Below are 26,899 nucleotides of genomic sequence, written 5' to 3' on the forward strand. Positions count from 1 at the left end.
AATTCTTTTCTAGGATCCTTCTTTAGCTCTAATACAAAGCATTGCTCTCCTCACTCCCTGTTCTGCTCCTTAAAAGGTACTTCATATCAGCATAGCTTGTTGAGTTGAATCAGGGTCTTCAGCACCCAGGAGAGCTCCACTCTAAACCCTCAAAGTCCACACAGTACTGGCGGGTTTTCTTCTTTTGAATGGCTACTCTTCAAACTAGTAGTTCCCAATGCTTCTGTTTCTTATTCAGCAAATCATCGACAAATTCTTCCCTGCTGGACTATAGGGAACTCCAGCCTCTGAAGCCACATGAAAATAACAAAGTGTTCCAAAGGTAAAGAAGAGGATGAGTTTTTAAAAAGCAACGTTCTTTGTTACCTTGCTTTTCTGACTGTTGATCTCAACTCAGTAGGTGTGAAGACTGGCAGATTCATCAGACAGGCTGAGCCTCCACAAACACACCTAGCCCCGGGAGAGTGGGGTGGATTCCTTCCAAGCTCTCTCCACTCAGAAACGAGTCCCTGGGCTCCTTGCATAGTAATTGGTCTTAATTAGGTTGTGGGAAGGAGCTTCTTTAAATTCCTCAGAAAATAAGACGTGTCATCCTCTTAACAACTTAACATCTGTTCCTCTCGCCCTCTGCTGCCTTACCCCTCCTTCCTTCTCTCACTCTCACAATTGGCCATGGTAGGGTACTGAAGGACACGCTTCCATCCCCTCCAGAGGCCCATCCTTGCCTAACCAGTGCTAAGGAGCCCAGACTCCAGAGCAATGAAACATGGCCAGCACTACCCTGCATCCTTGGTCCTGGGACTGGTGCAGGTTTGCTTGGGTGAGTACTGTCCATTTGGAATCTCTCAGAAAGAACTCCTGGGAGGAGGAATCCTTCCTCATTGCATACTGGGGGTGTCAGGAAATTTGGTGGCATCAACATGAGTAAGGATGCCATTGCTTTATTTTCACAGAGAGCAGATTTGGGTGATTTCAGTTCAGATGGGTCATTGACTGTGCTTAACTTGATGACTAATGGCTGTCTTTTGTTTTGTTTTGTTTTGACTTTTTTTTAAAAAATGTTTTCTGGCAGCAAGTAAGTGGCCATTTTCCTTCTGGTTCCTTGCTCCTTTGGTAGATGCGACTTCCAAACAGTTACTTATAAAAAGAGGCTCTTTTCCCTGCCTTTCTTTGCCACATGTATTCAAAGAATTCCTGTGCCTGTGTTTCTGTGGATGTCCATGCCCTTAGAGTGTCTGTGTCTGTGTATTTGTGAGAACTGGTCATAATAACTTTGCTGGAAACAGAGCTTTTGGCATTTTGAAGTCTCTTTCAGTGGTAGTGTGGGCTAGTGAAAAGAGTGAAAGTTTTTGTGTGACTTCTGACATCATTTCACCTGGTTCTCTCATCTGTATCATGAAGATGTTGACCTAGAATGGGGGGGGGGGTCTTAATCTAGGGTCTATGAATTTGGAGTTTTAAAAATATTTTTATAAATATATTTCACTATAATTGGTTTCCTTTGCAATCTGGGTATTTTATTTTATCTATTTAAAAATATATTTTTAGATGCTTTATCAGAGTGCCTCAAAGGGGACGATGACACAAACAAAAGGTTAAGAATTCCCAGACTCGAGCATCTCTAAGGTTCCTTTCAGTTCTAACATTCAATGGTGACAGACTCTCTGAGTCCCTAGTTACTGCAACACTCTGGGGTTGGAGTTGTCAGGTTTGATGGGAAGCAAGGCGTCCCTCTAGGCGTGTGGTGTTAGAGACCCCTTTCTGAAAGGGTTACAAGTTCATTAGTGGCACTGCGCACATTATGAGCTAAAGGGACTCCCCCAGGAATTGGTCACAGAACAGAACCGGGTTGGAGAAAGCCAATCCCCCTGGGGCCAGGTGGCGAAGAACTCCTCTGTGTTTTGTTGTTTTCCAGCCCAGGCGAATTTTGCTCCTTATTTCTTCGACAATGGAGCCAGCAGCACGAATGGAAACATGGCCCTTTTCAGCCTTTCGGAGGACACCCCTGTGGGTCAGTATGGCATGATGGTTACAGTGCAATAGTTGTCCTTTATGGTTTTCTCCCTTGTACTCTCAAGATCCAAAAGGCCCAGTGGCTCATAATTAGCCTGAGGAGGAGGTATGTTTAGGAAAGAGCTTGTTCTGTCTGCATTTCACCATTTTCTTCCTCAATACTCACTCTCATCTCACATATACCAGAAATCACATGTGTATTCAGGAAACAGATAAAGACATATAGTATAGGGGCACCTAGGTGGCTCAGTAAATAAAGCACTGGCCCTGGATTCAGGAAGATCTGAGTTCAAATCCAGCCTCTGACACTTGACACGTACTAGCTGTGTGACCTTGGGCAAGTCACTTAACCTTCATTGTCCAAAAGAAAGAAAGAAACAAAGAAAGAAAGGAAGGAAGGAAGGAAGGAAGGAAGGAAGGAAGGAAGGAAGGAAGGAAGGAAGGAAGGAAGGAAGGAAGGAAGGAAGGAAGGAAGGAAGGAAAGAAGAGAAAAAGACATATAGTATAAAAGCCAGTGGTCTTTTGGCCTAGTTAGCTGTCTCCCATTTTAGCAATTGCTGATTGCCTCCAATACCTTGAGACACTGAGGGACTATGAAGAGTCTCCAGAGAAAGATGGGCTAGTTAATGGAATTCAATTCAACAAATGCTTATAAAGTGCATATAAGGCACTGTTCTAGGTGGTAGGGATACAAAGAAAGGCAAAAAGCAAAAATAAAAACAAACAAAAACCTGATTCTGTCCTCAAGGAGCTGAAAGTCCACATGGGGGTTGTAGCATGTACACAGATATGTAAAAAATAAAGTGATTTGAGAAGGGTTTGAGCATTAACAATTGAAAGGATCAAGAAGGTCTTGCAAAGGAAGTGTCTCCCTAGCTGAACAGCAGGAAGCTGTGTGGCAGAGTGGAAAGTGTACAATCCTGGGAGTCAGAAGGTCCAAGATTGAATCCTACCTCATTCAGTTACATCTGACAATCCATGGACAAGACACTTAATTTTTAGAGCATCATTTTCCTTATCTGTTCAATAGGGATAATAACATTGCAATACCTACCTTACATGATTATCATGAGGAAAGAGCTTTGTAAACCTTAAAGCACTAGAGAAATGCATTATTATTGAAGGATGGTAAGAATTCAGAATTACAGGAAAGAGTGTTTGATAGGGAAGGGACTAACCACCCAGCTATGAAGGAAAGAAGCTTGCCACTTAACATCTTCCCTTCTATTATGAATTGTTGGAGAGGGGAGCAGAAATTATAGGGACTGGGCTTTTCATGTTGGAGGAAAGAAAAAAGGACTAGTGAGGGCCCATTGCCACCATCACCATCATGATGAAAATCATTGAGATACTGTGTTGTTTTTTTTTCCAATCCTGGTTCCCTGCATGTGTTCTAATGTCAAGTATCCCTTTGGTAATTTTCCTAGGAAGTAAAGTGTTACTTTGTGACCTTAAAGCAAACTTCTCTATTCACTGAGAGTCTCTGGAAAACTGTATTATATGGGTTAGCCTCCCTGACATCTTGCTCTTCCCATTCTCAGTATGGGGGATGGGCAGCCAACTGTTTCAATCCAATGTCCCCATCCCTTCCCCCTCACCCACAGAACACCTTTGCCAAAATCAGTGACTATTCTATATTTACTTATATGTGCACCTTAGAATGGAAGCTCCTTGAAAGTAGGCACTATGTCAGCTTTTTCTTCATATTCCCAGTGCCATGTTAGATAACTGGCACAAAGTAGACAGGTAATCAATGTTTAATGAGTGATCTGTTGAAAACTGAAGTCAACAAATATTAATTGAACAGCTGCTATGTCTAAGCCTTATAGGTCTCTGTGGGTGGGGGAGACTCCAAGGGTGTGGAAGGAGGTAGTAGCAATGGTAGTGAACATTTTTATATTGCTTTAACATTTACAAAACCCTTCTCACAGCATTAGAAAACAATGCTAAATTGGGAACTGAGATCACCTGAGCTCAAATCCTAGCTATGTTACTGCCTGGGTTGACATTAGGCAAGTCTCTAACTATCTGAATTTTGGTTCCATCAGTAAAATGAGAGATTGGACTGGATGGTTTCTTCCAGTCTAATCCTATGAACCCAGAGATGTATATGGTACAAGTATTATTATCCGCTTTTATAAAGGAGGAAATTGAGTGTCAAGGAAGTAAAATTACTTGCCCAAGGTCACACAGCTCTTAAATGGCAGAATCAGGATTCCAACCTAATTCTCCCAACTCCAATTGTTTTTCCATTATTCCACAAATGGAAAGTACAAGACAAAGTGCTTGCCTTCTAGGAGCTTGAAATTTGATTGGGGACACTGGACTAAAACACATGGGAAGTTGGTTAAAAGCATAAAGCAACAATATTACCACAGAATGGTCTATCTATGCTAAATGACAAATAAATGGTTATAGACATGAAGTGCTATAGAGTTCAGAGGCAGGGAGGGATCACTGTGGGCCAAGGGAGTCAGAGAATGCTTGGTGTCTCCATCAAGGTGGTATTCAAACTAAAACTTGAAGGATGGATAGGACTTGGATACATCGAGGAGTAGGGAAAGTGTATTTGAAGCACAGTGGAAGAATGTTTATCTATCTTTCTATCTATCTATCTATCTATCTATCTATCTATCTATCTATCTATCTATCTATCTATCTATCTGTCTGTCTGTCTGTCTGTCTGTCTGTCTGTCTGTCTATCCATCCATCCATTCATTCATTCATTCATTCGTTTGTTTGCTTGTTTATTTAATTAATTTTTGTTTGTTTACTTATCTATCTACCTATTTATTCATTCATTCATTTATTATCTATCCATTTCTTTATTTAGTTATTTATTTGTTCATTCATTCATTCATTTATCTATCTATCTGTTTGTTTGTTTGTTTGTTTAATTATTTATTTATTGATAGTGGTGGGATTTAAGGTAATCCAGCCCCCAGACAGGAGAAATAATTTCAAACAGAGGTCTTCCCTGTTCTATTAAATCATCTCACACAGATGACTGCCTTCCCTACTTAAATTTAAGGTTGGCCTAGGTCCAGCCTTTCTTTCCTAAGAAAAAAATTGCTCTTCGGATATTAACCTCTTATGGTTAATCTGTTGAAAGTTCTCTGTAAATGTTATTATAGAGCAATTATCCTAGAAACACATGGTTTCACAGTAAAGGAACCAGCCTTGGCTCTGATACATTGACTGCCAGTCATACTGGGCAAGTCATTCCACCTTCCACTTCTCCAGGCAACTCTAAAGAAGCTTCTAACCTGAATTATGAGAGGGAGCCACCTCTTTAGGGAGTTCCTTATACCAATGAAATCACAGTTCTAGTCCCTGAAAAAGGTACACCTTTTTCTATAGGAAAGTTATAAATATTCCCAAAATAAATGGAAATGATTTAGAATTAACCAAATCATTGTTTTTCCATCAGTAGAGATGAATAAAACTCTCCCCTGAATGTTCAAAGAGTCTGACAAATAATACTGACTTCCAAGTGATTTGCACTAGCAAGTAACAGGATTACCGTAGGTATGATGAAATCATTGCTAATAACAAGGCTGAGAAATGCCTGCCTCTCTTACAGAAAGGGATTATTTACACTTCTTATAAACCTGTTACTGGGGTGGAAAGAGATTTGGATTCTACCTCTAGTTGGAGTGGGAAGAGGTGAGGGACAGGTTATGAAAGAGTTCATGGAGGAAATAACCCTTGACTGAGGGCTTGAAGAAAGAGAAGGATTCCAACAGGTGAAAATGAGAAAGAAGTGTATTGCAAGCCAAGAAAATCATCTGCAAAAAGGAGAAAAGTGTCAGCTGAAATGGGAATAGGCAATGGTCCATTTTGATGGGAACATAGGGCATGGAAAGGGCAGTGGCATGAGATAAGTCAAAGCTGGGAGGATGGAGGCAAGTAGTAAAAGGCCTTGAAGGTCAGAATGAGAAGTCTGGATTTGTTTTCTACAGGCAATAGAGCCTATGAAAAACTTTAAGCAGATAGATGATATGATCCAACAAAAATGGATAGAATGCTAGATATAGAGTCAGGAAGACCTGACTTCAGATAATAACTAGCTGTGTGACCTAGCCTGGACCACAATTTCCCCATTTGTGAAATAAAGGAGTTGGATTAGATGCCCTTTTTTAATGACTTTTTTTTTTTTTACAATTTGTGTATATTTTTGTTTGTTTGTTTGTTTGTTTGTGCAGGGCCATGAGGGTCAAGTGCCTTGCCCAGGGTCACACAGCTAGTAAAGTGTCAAGTGTCTGAGGCCAGATTTGAACTCAGGTCCTTCTGAATCCAAGGCAGTGCTTTATCCACTGTGCCCTTATATGCTTTTTAAGGTTGCTTCCAGCTCCAAGTCTATGATCCTGACATGGGTTTCCACCCTGTCAAACTGGCTTATGGCTTCTTGAGAAGTGAGTATATCTGAGAGGTGGAGAATATTGAGAATATTTGCTCTTTGCTTCTTTTAATGAAATGGAATGAAAGCGATGGCAAGAGCAACGCTATGCCTCAAAACCTCTGGGACTTTGAGTAAGGAACGTTCCTACCTTTTAGCTGTGAGAGAAGCCTTCAAGAGCTTGAGAGGAGACACAAATATATTTGTTTCCTTTAATTACTTAAGGAAGAGTTTTAATTGACCTTTCTCTCCATATTGGAAAATGTTAGGAAGGTGTTGCTGATTATGTGCTAAGGGAGACAAGTGCACAAGCTATCCTTGTAAATCCATGCTAAGAACATGGGAAAAAATCAAAAGTACTGTGCCCAGGTCCCCAAGGTTTCCTGAGAGTGTGAGTTCATGGCAGGGTTGTGCTGGTAAATGTTTAACAACCAGCTCTTGAAGGGGTGAGAGGTGTACCCAAAATATACTTTTTGGTTTAATCTGGTTTATTAACATTTTCTACTTCGTTATCTTAAATGTAGTCAATCAACAAAATGGTAAGTCAAGCCCTGATTTGACAATTTCCAAGGTACAAATGTTCACACTGAAAATTTAACAATTGGCACTGTTTAGCCCTGACAAGTTGACTCTGGAACATCCATGGTTTAGGGGAGAAACCAGGGTTGGGAGTCAGAATAGGGCTCTCTCTGTGACCTAGGGCAAGTACTTCAGCCTCTTACTTTGATCAGCTATAAAATGAGTTTATATTCAATGCTGACTGTACAGTCACTCTTTCACTGTTTAAAGATGAGATAAGCAATGTCTGTTAATGGCCCTTAAAGATAGGAAAAAAAGTGGATCTGAGGGATTAGGGGAAGTGTTAATTAAACAATCTAAGATTTTAACTATACTGCTGGTAGAAAAGAAATGCAGTGGAGGGGCTGGAGTCAGGAAGAACTGAGTTCAACACCAGCCTCAGACTCATACTAGCTATGCAAAGCCTGTTTCTGTCACATTCTGGTTGTGGGACTCTGCGCAAGCCAAGTAATCTCTTAGGGCCCCTAGAAGACTCTATATTGGAGAACAGTGCTACTCTACATTGGAAGAGGGAATTTCTTCTCTAAGATTTCCCCGTACCAAGGAAATCATGGGTCCTATTTTTAAAATTTTTAAATATTAATATTAGTGATTTTTCTTTTTTCTTTTTTTGGTGAGGCAATTGGGGTTAAGTGACTTGCCCAGGGTCACACAGTTAGTAAGTGTTAAGTGTCTGAGGTCGTATTTGAACTCAGGTACTCCTGACTCCAGGTCCGGTGCTCTATCCACTGCGCCATCTAGCTGCCCCAATATTAGTGATTTTTAAAAACCAACATTTAAGGGCTTACAAATTAAGTACTTTAATAAGCTAGATAGCAAGATGTGTCTATATTAAATGAATTCTTTGTGAAATGAATCAAGATTATCTGAAAGTACATATGCATATATTTATATTTGGTTCAGACTCGTGATTTAATTGGTAGAAAGAATTCCTATTGAAGAAAATCCCTCTACCAATACAGATCATCCTCTACTTTGAAATTTATAGTCTTGGGGATTATCCTGTGGGCACTGAGGGGAAAAAATAACTAGTTCAGAGTCATGTTGCCAGCATGTGTCAGAGGCCAGCCTTGAACCCTATCCTGACTCCTGAGGCCAGATGGCCTGAATGGCGCATAGTAGGTCCTTTATAAATTATTGTTGACTAGACTTGACTCAAAAAACATCTAATCCTGAGGTTGTAAAGGCCCTTGGAGGTCATTTAGCCCATCTCCTTCCCTATCTTCTGCCATATAGGTGCAAGCTACTCTTTTGGAGCTAGGTAAGTCCATCCTCTTAGGAAATGAGTGGTTTGTTCCAGTCCTATTAGACCATAAATTACAGATTAAAGATACACATATATATGTAGTTACATATATACACACATTCATATATAAAAATATATGTACATGAGTATATGTATATATGTACGTTTATACATATACATATATATGTACACACACACACGCACACATATATATATATATATATGGATATGGATATTTATAAACACACTAAAAGGACATTGACATTTCTGGGTTGGCTGACTGGACCACAACAAAATAGAGTCAAGACAACATGACATAGTGCAAAGAGACACTGAAGTTGATTTCAGTCCCAGTTGAGTCATTTACTAGATGGGTGATCTTGGGTTAAATCGCCTTCTCTCCTCTTCACCTCAGTTTTGTCATCTATAAAATGAGCGCACTGGGCATTGTGATCTCTCTGGTGCCTTTTCATGCTAGCATTCTGTGAATCTAGCTCACAGAGAGGTTGATCACCATAGATCATCTAGCATCCCTGGCACCCATGTTCAATCCTTCATTTTTTAAGTGAACTGGCACAGTATCTGATTCTATAGAGTAAAAGGCAAGCATAAACCTGCTCGCTACTGAAGAAGCAATTCCTTCATCTCTTTTCCTTTCACAGGGAAATTTGGTTTTTTAGAAGAGATTGGGCCCGGCAGGACCTCACAAACATTGTAAAGTGGAAGTTTCTTCTGTGTCCTCTACCCTTCCTGTACCTCAAGTCACACTCTGCCTTCTAACTTTCCTTTTAGCACTTTCATGCTAACTCCCCATACCACCTGCCAAATCTTGCTTGCAGAACACCTAATATTAGTCATTTATACCATTATATGAACGTTACTGAGCTCTTCTCCCTGGGATATTTGCAATTAAAAGTTGATCTCTAGTGTAGGATGAAATAGTTCACATTTATATAGCAGTTTACAAAGCTCTTTCCTTACCAATCCCTGGGAGCTATATAGTGAAAGCATTATTATATCTAGCTTACTGAGGAGGAACCTGAGGCTCAGGGGTGAAATATTATGCTCATGGACCTAGAGCTAGGTCACGGAGCTAGAGTCACTTGTTTCCCAAGAATATCAGTTTACCCATGTCCAAAAGTCTAGCTTGTTAGGGGTGCAGTCAGGATCCAAACCAAAGGTTTCTGGCTCCATACCCAGTGTTCATTCCACAAGTCCTTTTGGAAGAAATTTCAAGCATCAGATATTTAGGGTGAGGGATAAGGGAAAGAGCTTTTAAAAAATTCAGAAGGTTCTTTCTGCTATGTCCAGCATGCCTGACATTTTCCCCATCCCATTCCTGCCCTCATTGTTTCCTCTGCCTGATATGCCCTTTCCCATATCCATAAGTCCACCCATCAAATTCCTATTCATCTACCAAAATCTAGCTCAAATGCTAACTCTTCCATGAGTCCCTTCCATGATCCCCTAACCTGGAAGTCATGTCTTCTTTCTCCAAACTACCGTATATTATGTACCTTATTATTCTTTTAGACTTTCACATTATCAGTAGTAAATTTCCTATTTGACTGTAAATTGCTTAAGGGAAGAGACTTTGTCTCTGTTCTTTTTTCTTCTATACCTAGAAGTGTCTTCAGATAATTTTTTGAGCAAATCCCTTTGCCACATCCCTAATGCCTAATATTCCTACAGCTAGTACTGTAGTTGGGGACAATCTTTTTGTTTCTTGCTTTCCTCTGTTTGGGTTCTGCTTTTCATCCCTGAATGTCCATATTATGTTGAAAGGGTCTCAGATGAGTACCAAGGAATAGAGCCACAGTGAGAGAAGGAACTCATTGATCTGCCTCATTAATTATGTCAATCAAGGGAAGTATCAAGAATACCATCTCCTGGACAGTTTCCCATGGTCTAGCCATTTGGAATCAGGCTCAGTGGCTCTAGGTAGTTGTTTTTTGGAAGGAAAGGGTAGGCAATTCATGCAACATCTCTGCACCAGGAAACAGAATAAAGTGCTCAGTGATTCTATCATTAGCAACTCATTTAAATACTGGCGGAAGGGGCAATGTTTGTCTGAAATATTTGCAGTGTGTTCAGATAGTCCAAACTTAGTGGCTTTAGCCTTGTTGAAGTGCAGTAGGTGACTTTATGCCTTACTTTTTCAACATTCAGACCTTCCTACATTTATGTCTGAATTCCAGGGAGCTGAAACAAATCATTTATTTCCTGAGAGGATGGACTTATCTAGCTCCAAAAGAGTAGCTTGCGTCTATATGGCAGAAGATAGGAAAGGAGATGCGCTAAATGACCTCCAAGGTCTTTTCCAACATCAAGATTAAATGTTTTTTGAGTCAAGTCCAGTCAACAATAATTTATGAAGGACCTACTATGTGCCATTCAGGCCTAATAGGGCATCTGGCCTCAGGAGTCAGGAATAACTAGGGTTCAAGGCTGGCCTCTGACACATGCTGGCAACATGACTCTGAACTAGTTAATTTTTTCTCTCAGTGTCCATAGGAAAATCCCCAAGACTTTAAGTTGCAAAGTAGAGGATGATTTGTATTGGTAGAGGGATATTCTTCAAAAGGAATTCTTTCTTCAAATTAAATCATAAGTCTGAACCCAAATATAAATATATGTAATATATTTATACATCTTGATTCATTTCACAAATAATTCATTTAACATAGACACATTTTTGCTCTCTAACTTATTAAAGTACTTAATTTGTAAGCCCTTAAATGTTTGTTTTAAAAATCATTATTGTTATTATTAGTTGTTAATATAGCTTGAAGAAAATTTTTAATAGGACCCATGATTTCATTGGTACAGGGAATGCATAGAGAAGAAATTCCTTCTTCCAATGCAGGGTAGCACCTGTTTTTCAAAATAGAGTCTTCTAGGACTTCCCAGGGGCCTTGAAAGGTTACTTGACTTGCCTAGTCAAGGTTGCCAAGTCAACCAGTATGTGTCAGAGGCAGAATCTGAATGCAGATAATCCCAACTCCAAGGCTGTATCTCTCTTCATTATGCCATCCTGCCTCTTATCATCATCACCACCACCACCACCACCATCATTTTTATCATTATTAATTAAATAATTACAAACTCAGTAAAACAAAAAAATATATATATAAGACTGAATTACAAAACTATTCTCCCTTTCAACTTTTCAGGCTCTCATGTGTACACACTGAATGGAACTGATCCAGAAGGAGACTTTGTCACCTATGGCATTAGCTTTGAGTCCAATTCAAGAAATTTCTTTTCCATTGATCCAAACTTTGGAAATATCACATTGATCGAGGAGTTGGACAGAGAGGTATGGTGAAGCCCATGGTATCCATCTATATAAAGAACACATAGCAGAGCAGCTAGGTGGCACAGTGGATAAAGCACCAGCCCTGGATTCAGGAGGACCTGAGTTCAAATCTGACCTCAGACACTTGACACTTACTAGCTGTGTGACCTTGGGCAAGTCACTTAACCCCAATTGCCCAGCAAAAAAAAAATTTTATTAAAAAAAAAGAACACATAAAAGTTTTGTTTCCCAGTTGAAACATGAACTTAAAGGAGTATTGAAGCCCATGCATATGGATCCCACCTTAAGCAAACCACTGTATAAAAACTATCATTTTCTAAACCAGTGGATTAAGAGATATGGCATGATCAGGGTTCCATAAGGTTGATTACTTCTGTTCTTTCCCTTTTGCCATCTCTAGGGCTCAATTTCCTCAATGGCGAGATTAGGGGTATAGGACTGGATGGTCTCTGAGATCCTTTACAACTCTAGGTCTTTACTTCTGTGATTATTCTAAGCTTCTAAGACATATTCCACATGGTTTCCCTGACAGAGAGTGAACTCAGTGTTCAACAGTTATAATGTCTGGTGGGGGAAAGATCTCACCATTTACAGAGACTTTTTCAGGTTAGGCAGGGGAAAAGAGGGATACCAAAGAGCAGCTAGTTTTATTATAAAGATTCCTCTGGATATCACAGAACACAGGTGACTCAGCAACACTGTCAGAAAGCCCTCAATACAGTCATTCCAGGTTGTAAATCACAGACCTAAATTTCTGTAGCATTGGCTTCCAGAAACATAGGAAGGGGAGAGAGGGCAAGAGGGAAAGAATGTAAGCAACTATCTTTAAGTAACCCTGTTCAAGGAATATCTCTTACTATAGCTATATGTGTTATTCACAGAATAGGCAATGGTTTCATGGTATTGGGAACTCCCAAATAAGAAAACCCCCTTTACCAATGGAAATCAGTTGCCTAGAGCACTGAAGGGTCATGTGACTTGCCCAGGATCACACAACCTATTTGTGCCAAAGGCAGAACTTAAACCCAGCCAGGTATTCCTGGCTTTAAGTCAGTTCTCTGTTCTCTGCACTATGTTGTTATTAGTTTCTTTGCAATGCTGGGTGCTAGGGTGACTTATTTATCCTTCTAAGATGTCTCTGAAGTTACACAAAAAATGATATCCACCTACTCAAGACAGCACCTTCAGAAGAGGAGCCCAAGTTCTGTAAGCTGAACTTATCATTCTACCCTTCAACCCTAACCTATTTAAGGTGCACACATTTGAAATCACTTTAGCACATGTCAAGTGTCAAGTGGAAGTCTTGGGTTCAAGAGTGCTTGGCTTCAGGAATGACTGCAATACCTGAGCCACTAGTTAACCTCTTTTCTTTCTTTTTTCTTATATATTTTCTTTCCTTTTGCAGAGAGAAGATGAGATTGAAGCCATAATCAGCATCTCTGACGGCCTGAATCGAGTGAGTACCAGGGGTCTTAAAGAGCCAAGCTATCAGAAACAAGCATGCCTGGCAATCTGTGGGCTGCCCATAACTCACACAGAGCTGAGACAGAGGAGCAGACATTTCAGCTGACTTAGCAGCACTTTTGGTCCATTTTGAGAAAGTTGCCACAGTCAAGAAGTTCTCCCCATGGAAGAGGTCTATGAAATCCAAATGGAATTTTGACCAAGGCAGATTAGACACTTCCCATAGAAAAGTAGGTGTCTGTGGCACATTGTGCCAAGTAGCCTGCTATGGGCTATGCTCTTTCAGTATTTTCCATATCAGAATCAATTCCTGGTCACCAGAAATACCTTCTAGCCAGCATTTTAACATGAACAATCACCTGATTGATGAAATGTAGCATAACCAAGATCATGTGACAGTCATCTGTATTATTAATGTAACTGTCATGAATAGTGATTCTTTATGGAAAATAATTCATGTAGAGAGTTTGCATTGTCCAGGTGGTTCCTTTAGTTGTTGCCCCCTCCACACCTGGTTCAATGCATGTACCCATCTATTACCCTATGTAGTCAACCCTATGATATTAAAGATGTAGATCAGAGAGTTATTTAAATTATTTTTTTAGCTTTTATTGATATTTTTTATTTTTATATCACCTTCAAGTCCCAGTTAAAATCCAACCTTTTACAGGAAACCTTTCCATTTCTCCATTAGTTCTAGTGCCTTCCCTCTGTTGATTGTCTCTAATTTATTTTGTCTTTGGTATGTCTGTACATAGCTGTTTACATGGTGTCTCTCCCATTAGACTGTGAACTCCTTGGGAGCAAGCACTATCTTTTTCCTTTCTATTTCCAATGCTTAACACATTGCTTGACACATAACAGATGCTTAATAATGTTTATTGACTAACTTCATTTATAAATATATCCCTCCCCTTCCCCCTACCCACAGCCATCCCTTGTAACAAAGAATAAAAAAGAAAGGAAAAAAATCAGCAAAATTAACCAACATACCAACAAGGTCTGACAGTATATAACTTGTTCCATACCCATTTCCCCCCATCTCTGTAAAGGAGGAAGGCATATTTTTCCATTTCTTTTCAAGAGCCAAGTTAGTCACTATAATTAGTGTTTGGTTTCATTTTTTTGTTCTTTTTACCTTACATTTTCTGTTTTCTCTCTTTCTGTGTGTGTGTGTGTGTGTGTGTGTGTGTGTGTGTGTGTGTGTGTGTGTAGCAGCTAGGTGGTGCAGTGTATAGACTGCCAGGCCTGGAGTCAGGAAAACTCATCTTCACAAGTTCAAATATGGCCTCAGACACTTACTAGCTGTGTGACCCTAAAAAAGTAACTTAACCCTGGGTGGTATAGTGAATGGAATGCAAGAGAGACAGAGACAGACAGACACAGACAGAGATAGAGAGACAGAGATTGACATTTCTTGGTTCTATTTAATTCACTTTGCATCCATCCATATGTCTTCCCATGATTCTCTGAAATCTTCATTTTCCTCTTTCTTTTGGTGCAGTAGTAGACAACTACATTAATGTACCCTGGTTTGTTTAACATTTTCCAGCCAACAGGCATCTACTTTATGGAGATCTTTGTTTAACATTTAGAATGTAGGTGGCCCAATATAATATAGGCTCTAGAGAGCCTGACAGATTGGGAGAGTGGCTTTCGGTATTATTCTTCCAGGTTTGCAAATAAGCATAGTCATAAGGACTGAGCAAAGGATTCCTGCATGGCACTAATGGTTATGTAATTAAAGGCAGAGGTAGGACTTTGGAAATTGGTCTCATATGGAGCAGGTAATTAGTTAAAACTGTTAACAAGATCCCATCTTCAACAGAATGGTTTGGAGCATCAGAAAACAGGCAAAGCATAAGTGCCTTCAAGAAGACCGAATTTTATTGCTGTGAAAAGATTCCAGAAAGCATTGCACTGTATATACCATACACAAAACATTCACGACCTGGAAAGGCATAAAATCAGCACTTTGCACCCCAGTCCCTCAAGCATATCCACATTTCACCCTCTCTAGAATTTCTGACTATGTAGCTTTCCTCGAGTAAATAGATTTGAGCTAGGCCTCCCTCTTACATGATCACTTATACAGTAAGTGAGACACCCCCCACCCTAGCCCCCGGTTTGGCTCTAGGCCTAAATAAAAACCCAAGACCACCCATTAGTGGTTATTCCTATGATGTCAGTCTGACAAAGTACGGATCCTCATTCTATGTTCTCTCTGCCATCCCCAGGTGGCAGAGAAAGTTCTGATTCTGGTAACTGATGCCAATGATGAGGCCCCACACTTCATCAACACACCCTATATCATCCTTGTCCCTGAGGTGAGTAATATTTCACCCAAAGAGAGAATCAATCAGTTGAGTAAAGGGACATGGATGTAGTACCCTGGGCTTTGGCTCTAAAGAGAGAGGGGCCTTTGGGTTTGAATGGGTTGGGGGATGACATTGGAGCAAGCAAAGTATGGACGTTGAAAGATTCCCACCCTCATTTCCCTCGAGAGCTTCTTTCCATCTCTCTCTCATATTCTTTTGTTCTCACTTCCCGCCCCTCACTCATTCCTCTGTGGCCATCTCTCTTGTCACTTCTCACCTCCTTTCTTCCCTCCATTCATCTTGCCTCATTTCCCTGCAGTGCAGTCATCCATTATAGATGAATCCTTCCACACACCTTGGGCCTCCTTCTCTGCCTGAGCACTCTCTCATCAGGGTCCCTGCCCTCTCTTTCCTCTGGACCCTATGGAGGGGGGAAGGGAGGAAAGGAGTCTACGTTGCTTCCTCAATATCCAAGAGTAAAACAGGTGCTGGTGCTAAGGCCCTAATGTGATTCTGTGACCCTTCCCATAGGACACACCTGCAGGAAGCAGCATCTTCAAGATTCAAGCTGTGGACAAGGACACTGGATCTGGAGGAAGTGTCACCTATTTCCTGCAGGTAAGACCCTGAGAATGGGTCAGAGCATTGGGCTGAGTCCATTTTTTTTGTCTCAATCTCTAATTCTCCCCAGGTAAATGCTTCTTATTTCTAATATTACCAAAGACTCCAGGGCCTCACTTAGATGTACAAGAGGAAGGTATGTGTCCCTGGAAACAAGAATGGAACTCCACATTACAAGCCATTCAAGGGAAGGGAACATGCATTTATTAAGCATCTACTGTGTACCGGGAACTGTGCTAAGTTGCTTTACAAATATTGTCATTCAATCCTCACAACTCTGTAAGGTAAATATTATTGGGGCAGCTAGATGGCACAGTGGACAGAGCACTGGCCCTGGATTCAGGAGTACCTGAGTTCAAATCCGGCCTCAGACACTTAACACTTACTAGCTGTGTGACCCTGGGCAAGTCACTTAACCCCAATTGCCCCTCAAAAAAAAACACAAACAAACAAAAAAAAAACAAATATTATTGTCGTCCCCATTTTATAAGAAACTGAGTCAGACAGAGGTAAAGTGAGGAAATTGAGTCAAACAGGAAAAGTGACTTGCCCAGGGTCACACAGCTAGTAATTATTTGAGTCTAGATTTGAACTCAGTTCTTGATTCCAGTCCCAGTACTCTCTCCACTGTACCCCTAGCTGTCTCATAAGATAATCCAAAAAGCACCAAATCAATCATCAAGCGACCTGGGTTTTGGTCCCATCTCTAATACAGACTAGCTGTACAACCTTTAGGAACTTACAACTTTGCTGGGCCTCCATGCAAAAGGACATCATAATGTGAAAGTCTAAGACTATAGGAATCTAACAACCAAAATGTTTTAGACTTGACCTCATATTTAGAGGCTGTGTAGAATATACCAACAAAACCAACCTTGAAGCTCTGGGCTTGATTTTGGCTCAAGCCTGCCTCTGACACATACTGGCTGAGTGACCCTGGGCAAGTCACTTAACTTCTCAAGGCTCTAGGTAACTCCAAGTCCAGAGAAGGTTCCAACCTGTATTTGTAGGAGTTTTCTCACCTCTGTCAGTGACATCACCATTCTAGTTCCCATCCCTATAGATACTAATAAATGCTGTAGTTTTTTTTTTACTGAAGTATGGATCTGTGATCTGTGATTTCACCTCAGACAACTCATCTGTAACTTAAAATCTTAGAGTTCCCTGCCGGTGGGGTAGGCTGTCAGAAATTTGAAAAGAGAGAAATCATGGGAAGGTTTTTTCGGAATGGATGGGACTTTACCCAGATAGCCTACGGAGAAGAAGGGCAGGGAGATTTAGGACATTGGGAATGGTATGAGCCAAGGCATAGGGGTGAGGGTGTGTCCCTAGCATGTTCCAGGAAGTTACACAAGAAGCCAGCTTGTTCAGGAGTTCCCCTTACCCAAATTAGATCTGTTCTAGGCAGTTACCATATTCCCCTAAAGCCCTAACCTCACCTCTTTTTCTGTATCCCTAATCTCCCTGAAAGAGTCCTTATGAAACCTACTCTTTTTTTTTTTTTTAGTGAGGCAATTGGGGTTAAGTGACTTGCCCAGGGTCACACAGCTAGTAAGTGTTAAGTGTCTGAGGCCGGATTTGAACTCAGGTACTCCTGAATTCAGGGCCGGTGCTTTATCCACTGCGCCACCTAGCTGCCCATGAAACCTACTCTTGAAGTCAAATCTGAAGGAACAAATCATCCTGCATCCAGAAGTAATCCTGTGAAGGGAAAAGATGAGTTGAGGAATCTGGGTCCGAGTTAGTCTGGACATAGTCCTGATATATCCAGAACCACCCTCCTTCCTTATTAAAGACAGAGCTGTTTCTTGTTTTTCCCTCTACCCCATACCTTTAGTCCATGAGTTTAATTAGGACAAAAAAAAAAATGTTGTGAGAACACCTTTTTGGCTGCTTCCCTGGCAGAAATCAACTCCGGTCACACTTTGTGAAATTATGGGCTGTTTTTCACTTTAATCTCTTTCAACCTCAATTACTCCCCACTTCCCCTTCCTCCAAATAGCATCCCACTCCCATTCTGATTTTAGGCTGTGGTGACATCCAGGACTACATACCCACACAAAGTGATTCAAGGTGCACTGAAAACCCTCCCATTCCCAATTCTGCCTCCAAATGATCTGTCTCATTGACCAGTCCGGGTAAAACCCTGAGAATGGAACCATTAATTTCATTCCTCTGGATTTGCCCAAGGCCCCAAGGGAATGCAAATAGCTCACTTGGGAGAGTTTAGTATACTAACTCAACATCCATTAACAGATTAGCAAAAAACTAGAGGAAGCCCTAAAGCGATGTGACTCAGGAAGGGTAAATTAAAGGGAAAGTCCAAACTGACTCTGGCTGGGTGCTGCTGTCAAACCAAGCCAAGGTTCTGATTAGCTAATGCAGGGCAGGGTTATGGCCACCTGCTTAGCTTTGCAGGTGCTCCACAACTATCCCCCCTTTTATTCCCTCCACCTTATGTCTCATGACATCATTAAGCAAATTCTGTTCAAACCAGACCACTGATCTCTCTGGCTTCAAACAGCTCATGATGATTCCTATGTATCTTCAACCCACTCTTGAACTGTCACCTACCCAAATTCTAGCCCATCTTTCAAGGCCCAGCCTAAATCCCACTTCTTTCTTTCTTTCTTTCTTTCTTTCTTTCTTTCTTTCTTTCTTTCTTTCTTTCTTTCTTTCTTCCTTCCTTCCTTCCTTCCTTCCTTCCTTCCTTCCTCCCTCCCTTCCTCCCTCCCTCCCTCCCTCCCTCCCTCCCTCTCTCTCTCTCTCTCTCTCTCTTTCTTTCTTTCTTTCTTTCTTTCTTTCTTTCTTTCTTTCTTTCTTTCTTTCTTTCTTTCTTTCCTTTTTTCTTCCTTCCTTCCTTCCTTCCTTCCTTCCTTCCTTCCTTCCTTCCTTCCTTCCTTCCTTCCTTCCTTCCTTTCTTTCTTTCTTTCTTTCTTTCTTTCTTTCTTTCTTTCTTTCTTTCTTTCTTTCTTTCTTTCTTTCTTTCTTTCTTTTTGCAGGGCAATGGGGGTTAAATGACTTGCCTAGGGTCACACAGCTAGTAAGTGTCAAGTGTCTGGAGCCAGATTTGAACTCAGGTACTCCTGAATCCAGGGCTGATGCTTTATCCACTGTGCCACCTAGCTGCCCCCTAAATCCCACTTTCTTGATAAATTTTTCTGTGACTTCAACCTATGCTGATGATAATATCAAAGAGTGTTAGAGTTCTCAGGTACCACCAACCCCTTCATTTTTGATAAGGACACTGAAGCCCAGAAATATGGAGGGGCCTTAAGAGAGATTGTCTGGATTTCTCTGCCTAGCTTTCAAGATCTGGACTAGACCCTTGGTCACCTGACTCCCAGCCCAAGGCTCTTCCTAATACAGATAGAATCTTAGAATCCTATAGTCAGGACCTCAGAGGGCTTCTCGGTTCTCAGCCCATGAATGAATGTAACTGACCATCTCTATGGCAAATAGTCACCCAATCTCTACTTTTAGAAATTCAGTAATGGAACAATAGCCATCTCCCCAAGAAGTGATTCCACTATTAGACAGATGTGATTTGTCAAAAGGTCTTTTTTTCCCCCTTTCATTCAATATACATCTGCTAGCCTGTAACTTTGAACTTTCCCGTTCTGTCCTCTGGGATTAAATAGAACAAGTCCAAACCCTCTTCAGCATGACAACCCTTCACAAATTTGAAGAAAGTTATGGAAGTCCGTTTTCTGAACTCCTCTTGAATTATAGTAATATTTTACTTTTGTAAAGTGGATTTCAGTCTACAAAGCTGTCTCATCTGATTCTCACAACAGCCTTGTGAAGTAGGCAGAGATGGAAGGGATCTTGGAAATTATCAAGTACAATCCCCTCCTTTTAATTAAAATTATCAGATGATGGGACTTAAATTATTATTATTATTATTATTATTATTATTATTATTGGTCAAGGCAATGAGGGTTAAGTGACTTGCCCAGGGTCACACAGCTAGTAAGTGTCAAGTGTCTGAGACCGGATTTGAATTCAGGTCCTCTTGAATCCAGGGCCAGTGCTCTATGCACTGTGCCACCTAGCTGCCCTGGGACTTAAATTATTAAACATATTTCAAGTAATGTTCCCGAGGTCACACAAAGTTAGAGGCACTGTCGGTACTCAAATTCAAGTCTTCTAACTCCAAATTGAGGATTTTTCCCACTAGACTGCGGTGGCACTCCACACCACAGGAGGACTCAGGGCCACACAGATTAGCATTGATCAAATGAGATAATATTTGTAAAGTTCTTACACTGTCTGGCATATAATAGGTACTCAGTAAATGTGTTCCCTTCCCCCTCAATCATAGAGCATTAATTAAAAATTGGAAGGGAATTTAGCAAAGATTTATTCTAACCCCTTCCTTTTATAGATGAGGACTCTGGGGCCGAAGGAAGGAGGGAGGGAGGGATGAAGGGAGGAAGGAAGGAAGGAAGGAACAAAGGAAGGAAGGAACAAAGGAAGGAAGGAAACATTAATGAATACCAGACATTGTGCTAAGCACTTTATAAATATTATCTCATTTAATCCTCACAACAGCCCTGGGTGTTGGGTACTATTATTATTGCCATTTTACAGATGATGAAACTGAGACAGAGGTTAAGTGATTTGTCCAGAACCACACAGCTAGTAAGTATCTAAGTCTAGATTTGAACTCAGGTCTTCTTGACTTCAGGTCTGGTTTATCTATATACACTGCACCGCTTAGCTGCCTCTAGAGTGCCAACACTCTTCTATTCTATGATGCCCTTTCTAGTAAGTGTTCCTCTTTCACTAGCTCCTTCTTTTGAATTAACCATGTTTCCTTAAGGTAGACTATGAACACCCTGAGGGCAGGTCACTTTTTCCTTCTGCATTATGCTGTATTGTGCTAAACCAACATGATTTCAATCTCCATTCACCAATACCCCTCTGATAGATAAGCTATCCATCTACCTGCAAGCCACCACCCCCTGGTCCTGTAGCCTTGGTACCTTCCTTGCTAGTGCTGCCTTCCCAACTGTCCCTTCTCCCTAGAGGAATGCAAACGCCGTCCAGTTACACCTTATACTACCATTTTTTTTTGTCCAATCTCCTGCCTCAACTGTTTCTGCCTTCAGGGTATCCTTCTGCCTTCAGGCATATCCAATTCTACCTCTAAAACCCCTCTCTGCCTTAGACAGCCTTTTGAGATGGGTTTGGGTAGGCTTTTCTCTGTCAGGCAACAAGAGGAAGCACTAAAACAGAAATTATTTGGGACCAAATTGCTATAACTGAGAGAATTGGGGGGAAATGAAAAAAGAAAGATGAAGTCACCTATTCCCAAGTGCTCATGGCAGGTTAAAGAGGGAGGAGGGAGTCTATCCTGCCCAGCTCTGTTACACTTTCAGTAATCTCTGCTCAACCGTCAGCAGCACCATTTGGCAATCAGGGCCCCGGGGAGAGGGATGAGGGCAGGGACAGAAGTAGGTCAGAGCTGAGTGGTTCAATGCAGATTAAAGGTAATCCTTAATATGAGAGAAAAGCCAGGATAAAGGCTTTGTGGACCAAGGAAAAACAGTTTAAAGGCATAGACCAATGTCCTTAGTCCCATCCAAAAACCTTAGCACTATTTTAGACATTGCGGGGGAACCATAACAAAGAATCTGGAAATAAAAAGCAACAACAACAACAACAAAGACTCTAGACAACTAAAAGGGACATCACCGTTTTTACAATGAAGTTTGACTCAGGAAAGCCCTTCAATCCCTCACTCAGAACCTATTTACCTTTACACAATTCTAACAACCTGGGTAATCTAGTTTCCCAACCCACATAGCAAATAAAAAGAATGTCTTTAGGCACCTAACAGCAGCGAGAGGTAAAGGCTAAAAGGTCAAGGGGGAAGGGGGAAAGGAAGTATAATATAAAAATGTGTCACATGGGGCAGCTAGGTGGTGCAGTGGATAAAGCACCGACCCTGGATTCAGGAGGACCTGAGTTCAAATGTGGACTCAGACACTTGACACTTACTAGCTATGTGACCCCGGGCAAGTCACTTAACCCTCATTGCCTCGCCAAAAAAAAAAAAAGCATGTGTGTGTGTGTGTGTGTGTGTGTGTGTGTGTGTGTGTGTGTGTGTGACATCTCTAGGACCCAGTTTTCTACTCTGTAAAATAAGGAGATTGGACTGGGTCAATCATTCCCAGCCTTTCAAGTATAAGGATGGGTTTTTACTTTTAGGAAATATTGTGGATTCTGCAAATGATAGTATTACTTGTGCAAAAAGTAATACTTTCAAATAAACACTTTTTTTTTTGTTTTTTTGGTTTTTTGGTTTTTTTAGTGAGGCAATTGGGGTTAAGTGACTTGCCCAGGGTCACACAGCTAGTAAGTGTTAAGTGTCTGAGGCTGGATTTGAACTCAGGTCCTCCTGACTCCAGGGCTGGTGCTCTATCCACTGCGCCATCTAGCTGCCCCCAAATAAACACTTTTAAATTAATTTGTACATTATTCATCATCACAGCATCCACACATTTAAAAAGTAGCGGATAGAGTGCCAGGCCTAGAGTCAAGAAGACCGGAATTCAAAACCAGCCTCAGAACTTACTTAGATGTATGACCCTAGAGACAGGAAGGCTCATCTTTCTGAGTTCAAATCTGACCTCAGACACGTATCAACTTTGTGATCCTGGGCAAGTCACTTAACCCTGTTTGCCTCAGTTCCTCATCTATAAAATGAGCTGGAGAAGGACATGGTAAACCACTCCAGTGTCCTTGCCAAGAAAACCCCAAATGGGGTCACAAAGAGTCGGGCGTGACTGAAATGACTGAACAACAACAATGCATGTAGAGTGAGGGGGTTATAGCTATCCCCCTCCCTAACTGGCAGCCCCAAGCTTCAAGTCAGCCTCAGAAAGCTTTCCTGAGGAAATTGAAGGTAGGCATGTCCACCAAGACAAAGCAGAAAGAGAATTAGAGGAGTCCACAAGCCAAGGGGTGAAAGTGGCCGATGATTTGGCCTGGAAATTTGGTGATAAGGAACACAGACAGAAGAAAAGAGCATGGAGTAACACACTGGGCTAGGGGCCCAGGCTTTTCTCCTTCTTGGCCACTGGGATAGTCCTGAGTGCCCTCAGCTGGACACATCCTGGAGTTCTTAACTAGATCATTGTGGAAACCCTGGCCTTCCACGGGGCTTTTCCTCACTCACTGCTCTAACCCTGGCAAGTACGGGCGTGCAGGTCCCCTCTGCTCTACTCTGTACCCATGGGTACAAGCAGAAGGATCTCCACAGCAGGTGACAAGCCCCAGCTGCTTCGCTGGTGCAGTGGATAGAGCACTGGGCTTAGAGTCAAGGAGACCTGAGTTCAAATGTTGCTATCAACACTTACTAAAGGTGTTCTAGCTATACATCTCAAATTCTATCCTGAGGATAGGACTGACTCTTTTTCCTCATCTGTGTAGTGAAGAGATTGGACAGAAGCAATGTGAGAGGGTAGAGTACTGGACTTGGGAGTTAGGAAGACCTGGGCTGGACTCCTATCTAAGACACTTACTAGGGGGGCAGCTAAGTGGTGCAGTGGACAAAGCACAGGCCCTGAATTCAGGAGGATCTGAGTTCAAATCCACCTCAGACACTTGACATTTACTAGCTGTGTGACCCTGGGCAAGTCACTTAACCCTCATTGCCCTGCCCCCCCCCCCAAAAAAAAAAGGACACTTACTGACTGACTCTTTGATAGTCTCATTTGACCTCTCTGAGCCTCAGTTTTCTCAAAACAAAGGGGCTGGACATGGTGATCTATAAGGCCCTTTTTTAGCCCTGATATGCCTAGTCCAGGGCCATTATTCTCTGTTGTCTTTCTCTGTCCTTTCTCTTCTTTTTTTTTTCTTTTTCCTTTTTTTGTGTTTTTTTGGGGGTTTTTTTGGCGAAGCAATGAAGGTTAAGTGACTTGCCCAGGGTTGCTCAGCTAGTGTCAAGTGTCTGAGTGCACATTTGAACTCAGGTCCTTCTAAATCCAGGGCAGGTGCTTTATCCACTGCGCCACCTAGCTGCCCCTTTCCTCTTCCTTCTTAAATTTACAGTCTGAGCACTATCCCCCTCCCCCACCCAGGCCACTAACCCCTCTGCTCTTCTTATATTTTCTTGGCAGCTGAAGCTTGGTAGAAATACTCTCCTGTCCCTCTTCAACTTTCTCCGAAACTTTGTGGGTGGCCTTGACCCCAGAAATGGTCCAGTAGTTTGTCATCTGAGAGCATGGCCACAACCCATGCCCCAAATGTTTGTGGGAGACATATTATTTGGTTAAAAGAAGGCATATGTGCCTATGTATAGATTCAAATATATGTATATAGATTTATATATGTATTAATTGTGTGTGGGGGGGTATTCCAGAAGTCTTGGTGACTTTTTAAGAACTGTGCTAGGGCGTTGTACCTCCAGTCAAGAAGACCTGATTTCAAACCCAGTCTGAGACAATTACTAGATGCATGACTCTGAGTAAAGACTTTCTTTCCTCATCTGTAGAATGGGGATAATAATAGCACCTACCTCCTAGTGTTGTTGTAAGGATCAAATAAGAGGATGTTTGTAATGAATGTTGTAAACCTTCAAGTATTCTATAAATGCTAGCTATTCCTGTTATTCCTCATCTATGCATAGACTGTTACTGAGGTCCATGATTGAAAACTATTCAACCGGATGATCACTGAGCTGCCTTCTAATTCTCAAAATTACCTATGAAAAAAGGCAGAAAAATTATTTTTAAAACAGACATGGGGGCAGCTGGGTGGCACAGTGGATAGAGCACCAGCCCTGGATGTAGGAGGACCTGAGTTCAAATCCAGCCTCATACCCTTGACACTTACTAGCTGTGTGACCTTGGACAAGTCACTTAACCCCAATTGCCTCACCCCAAAAAAAAAACCAGACATGAAAATTCAAGATTCCCCACAGTCTCAGCCATTTCATGTAGGAACAAATAGCTCTACATACTTCAGTGGGCCCCAAGTTCATCTCTGTATTTAAGACATTATTACAGTCTCATTATAATGGTCTGACTCATCAAGAAAGCAGTAAATCATGTTGTGTTCACAAGGGTGTGTGTGACATATTTTAGAAAAATAGTATTTCAAAAGGGCCGTGATTTTATCAGCATGACATGGAGCAAATACACTCTGTGCCCTGTTTTGGTTAGAGTAGAAATAAAATGATTTAAAATGTTTCAAAGGTATGGCCTTTAAGAGTAGAAACCTGACAGAGTAGCCACCTAAAAACTAAAGCCCGCAGGAATGACAGAAGACATTAGAAAAGAGTGTCAGATCTGAATTCTGAGGACCTGGGTTTGAATCTCATCTCAGCTACTTACCACATCCGTGACCTCAGTTTCCCCACCTGTAAAATGAGAGGATTGGTCTAGATCAGAGGTGTCAAACTCACAACCTGAGGGCATGCTGACAAAACTCCTGAGTGTGACCTGAACCAAACTAAAATGCAATTGGGAAATATTTAACAAAATAAATAAAAATAGAATGCAACATAGATGATGTTAATTTGTGTTTTTCTAAGTCAATATGCATTCCAGTTTCTATTTGAGTTTGACATCACTGGTCTAGATCATTTCTAAAAGCCTTTTTATCTGAAAATGTATAACCTTTGACTAATCCCCTGAGGTTTGGGAATCCATGACATCTTACTCTGTTTATATGGTTCCTACTTTCCAAGAATTTAGAGTTTACTTGGAGAGACAAGACTAGAGAGACAAGCACATAGAATTATCCTGTTGGATTTGGAGTGAGAGGAGCCAGCTTCAAATTCTGGCTTAGTCATTTACCACCTGGGTGACCTTGGGCATGCACTTGGCCTCAGTTTCCACAACCATAAATTTAGGAGGTAGGACTAGATCACTTTAAAGGTGACTTCCAGCTTTAAATCTGTGAGCCAAAGAATATGACTATCAACTCTCTATTCTTCAAGAAATCAAAAAAGGGAAGACTACTGAAGGATAGGAAAGACTTGTCCTTGGGCAAAATAGTCAGCTTGCATCACCATCCCACTGATTTTAGTACCTGCCTTTCCTCAACAAGATTTTTGCTCCAGGGGAAATGTTTGCCTAGCACCAAGAGTCAAAAAAAGAAAGTGTGGTCTTTCATTTAGTCACCTCTGCTGACAGGGTGCAATAGGTGTTGTTTGCTGAATTGTTAAAACCAGCAAAAATAGCTGGTGGAATGGTCACTATTTATAGCTCTTTATCATGCTTCACTTATTCCCCTGGGCTCTGTTTGGGACTCAGAAAAAGAAGAACATCCAGAAGTGGGTTATTGTAGCCCTAGATGGCTACAGTCCCAGAAATTAGTGATTTAAATATGGTTAATAATGGTTTAATTAACTAGCAGTGTGACCTTCCACAAGTTACTCAACCTCTCTTCACTTACATTGTCTTATCTGTAAATCAAGACTAGGTTATAGATTCAGAACTGGAACCAATCATCTAGATCAGAGGTGTCAGACACTGCCCAGGCTGCATATGGCCCACAACACTCCTGAGTTACCAGGAACCAGATTAAAATGGAATTTGGAAATATTTAACAAAAGAAATAAAAATACAATAAAACATAGGCATTAATATGTGTTTTTCTAATTCAGTGTGTATCCTCAGAGATCTTTATATCGATCTAATGGCCCCTGGTTCTATTTGAGTTTGATACTACTGTGCTAAATAATCTAGTTTGAACTTCCATGTTTTAGAGATGAAAGAATATAAACGGGCAGCTAGGTGGCACAGTGAATAGAGCACTGGCCCTGGATTCAGGAGGACCTGAATTCAAATCTAGCCTCAGACACATAACACTTACTAGCTGTGTGACCCTGGACAAGTCACTTAACCCTCATTGCCCCCCCCCAAAAAAGAATGGAAGGTCCTCAAGGATAGGGATGGTGTCATTTTTGTCTTTCTTTTCTCAGT

The 26,899-nt window shown here is 41.2% G+C and overlaps 1 protein-coding gene across 1 annotated transcript in view; it reads left to right on the top strand.

Annotated features, from left to right (window-relative positions):
* Positions 1–644: 644 nt before the first annotated feature.
* The window catches only part of CDHR1 (cadherin related family member 1), a 50,891-nt gene continuing 24,636 nt past the window's right edge, over positions 645–26,899 (top strand). Inside the window, exons 1-6 of the mRNA XM_043980965.1 lie at positions 645–820; positions 1,916–2,011; positions 11,411–11,556; positions 12,962–13,012; positions 15,258–15,347; positions 15,870–15,956. Coding sequence (XP_043836900.1) covers positions 760–820; positions 1,916–2,011; positions 11,411–11,556; positions 12,962–13,012; positions 15,258–15,347; positions 15,870–15,956 — 531 coding nt within the window. The 5' untranslated portion in view covers positions 645–759. The remainder of the gene's footprint in view (positions 821–1,915; positions 2,012–11,410; positions 11,557–12,961; positions 13,013–15,257; positions 15,348–15,869; positions 15,957–26,899) is intronic.

This window comes from Dromiciops gliroides, chromosome 2 (assembly GCF_019393635.1).
Source record: "Dromiciops gliroides isolate mDroGli1 chromosome 2, mDroGli1.pri, whole genome shotgun sequence".
Lineage (NCBI taxonomy): Eukaryota > Metazoa > Chordata > Mammalia > Microbiotheria > Microbiotheriidae > Dromiciops > Dromiciops gliroides.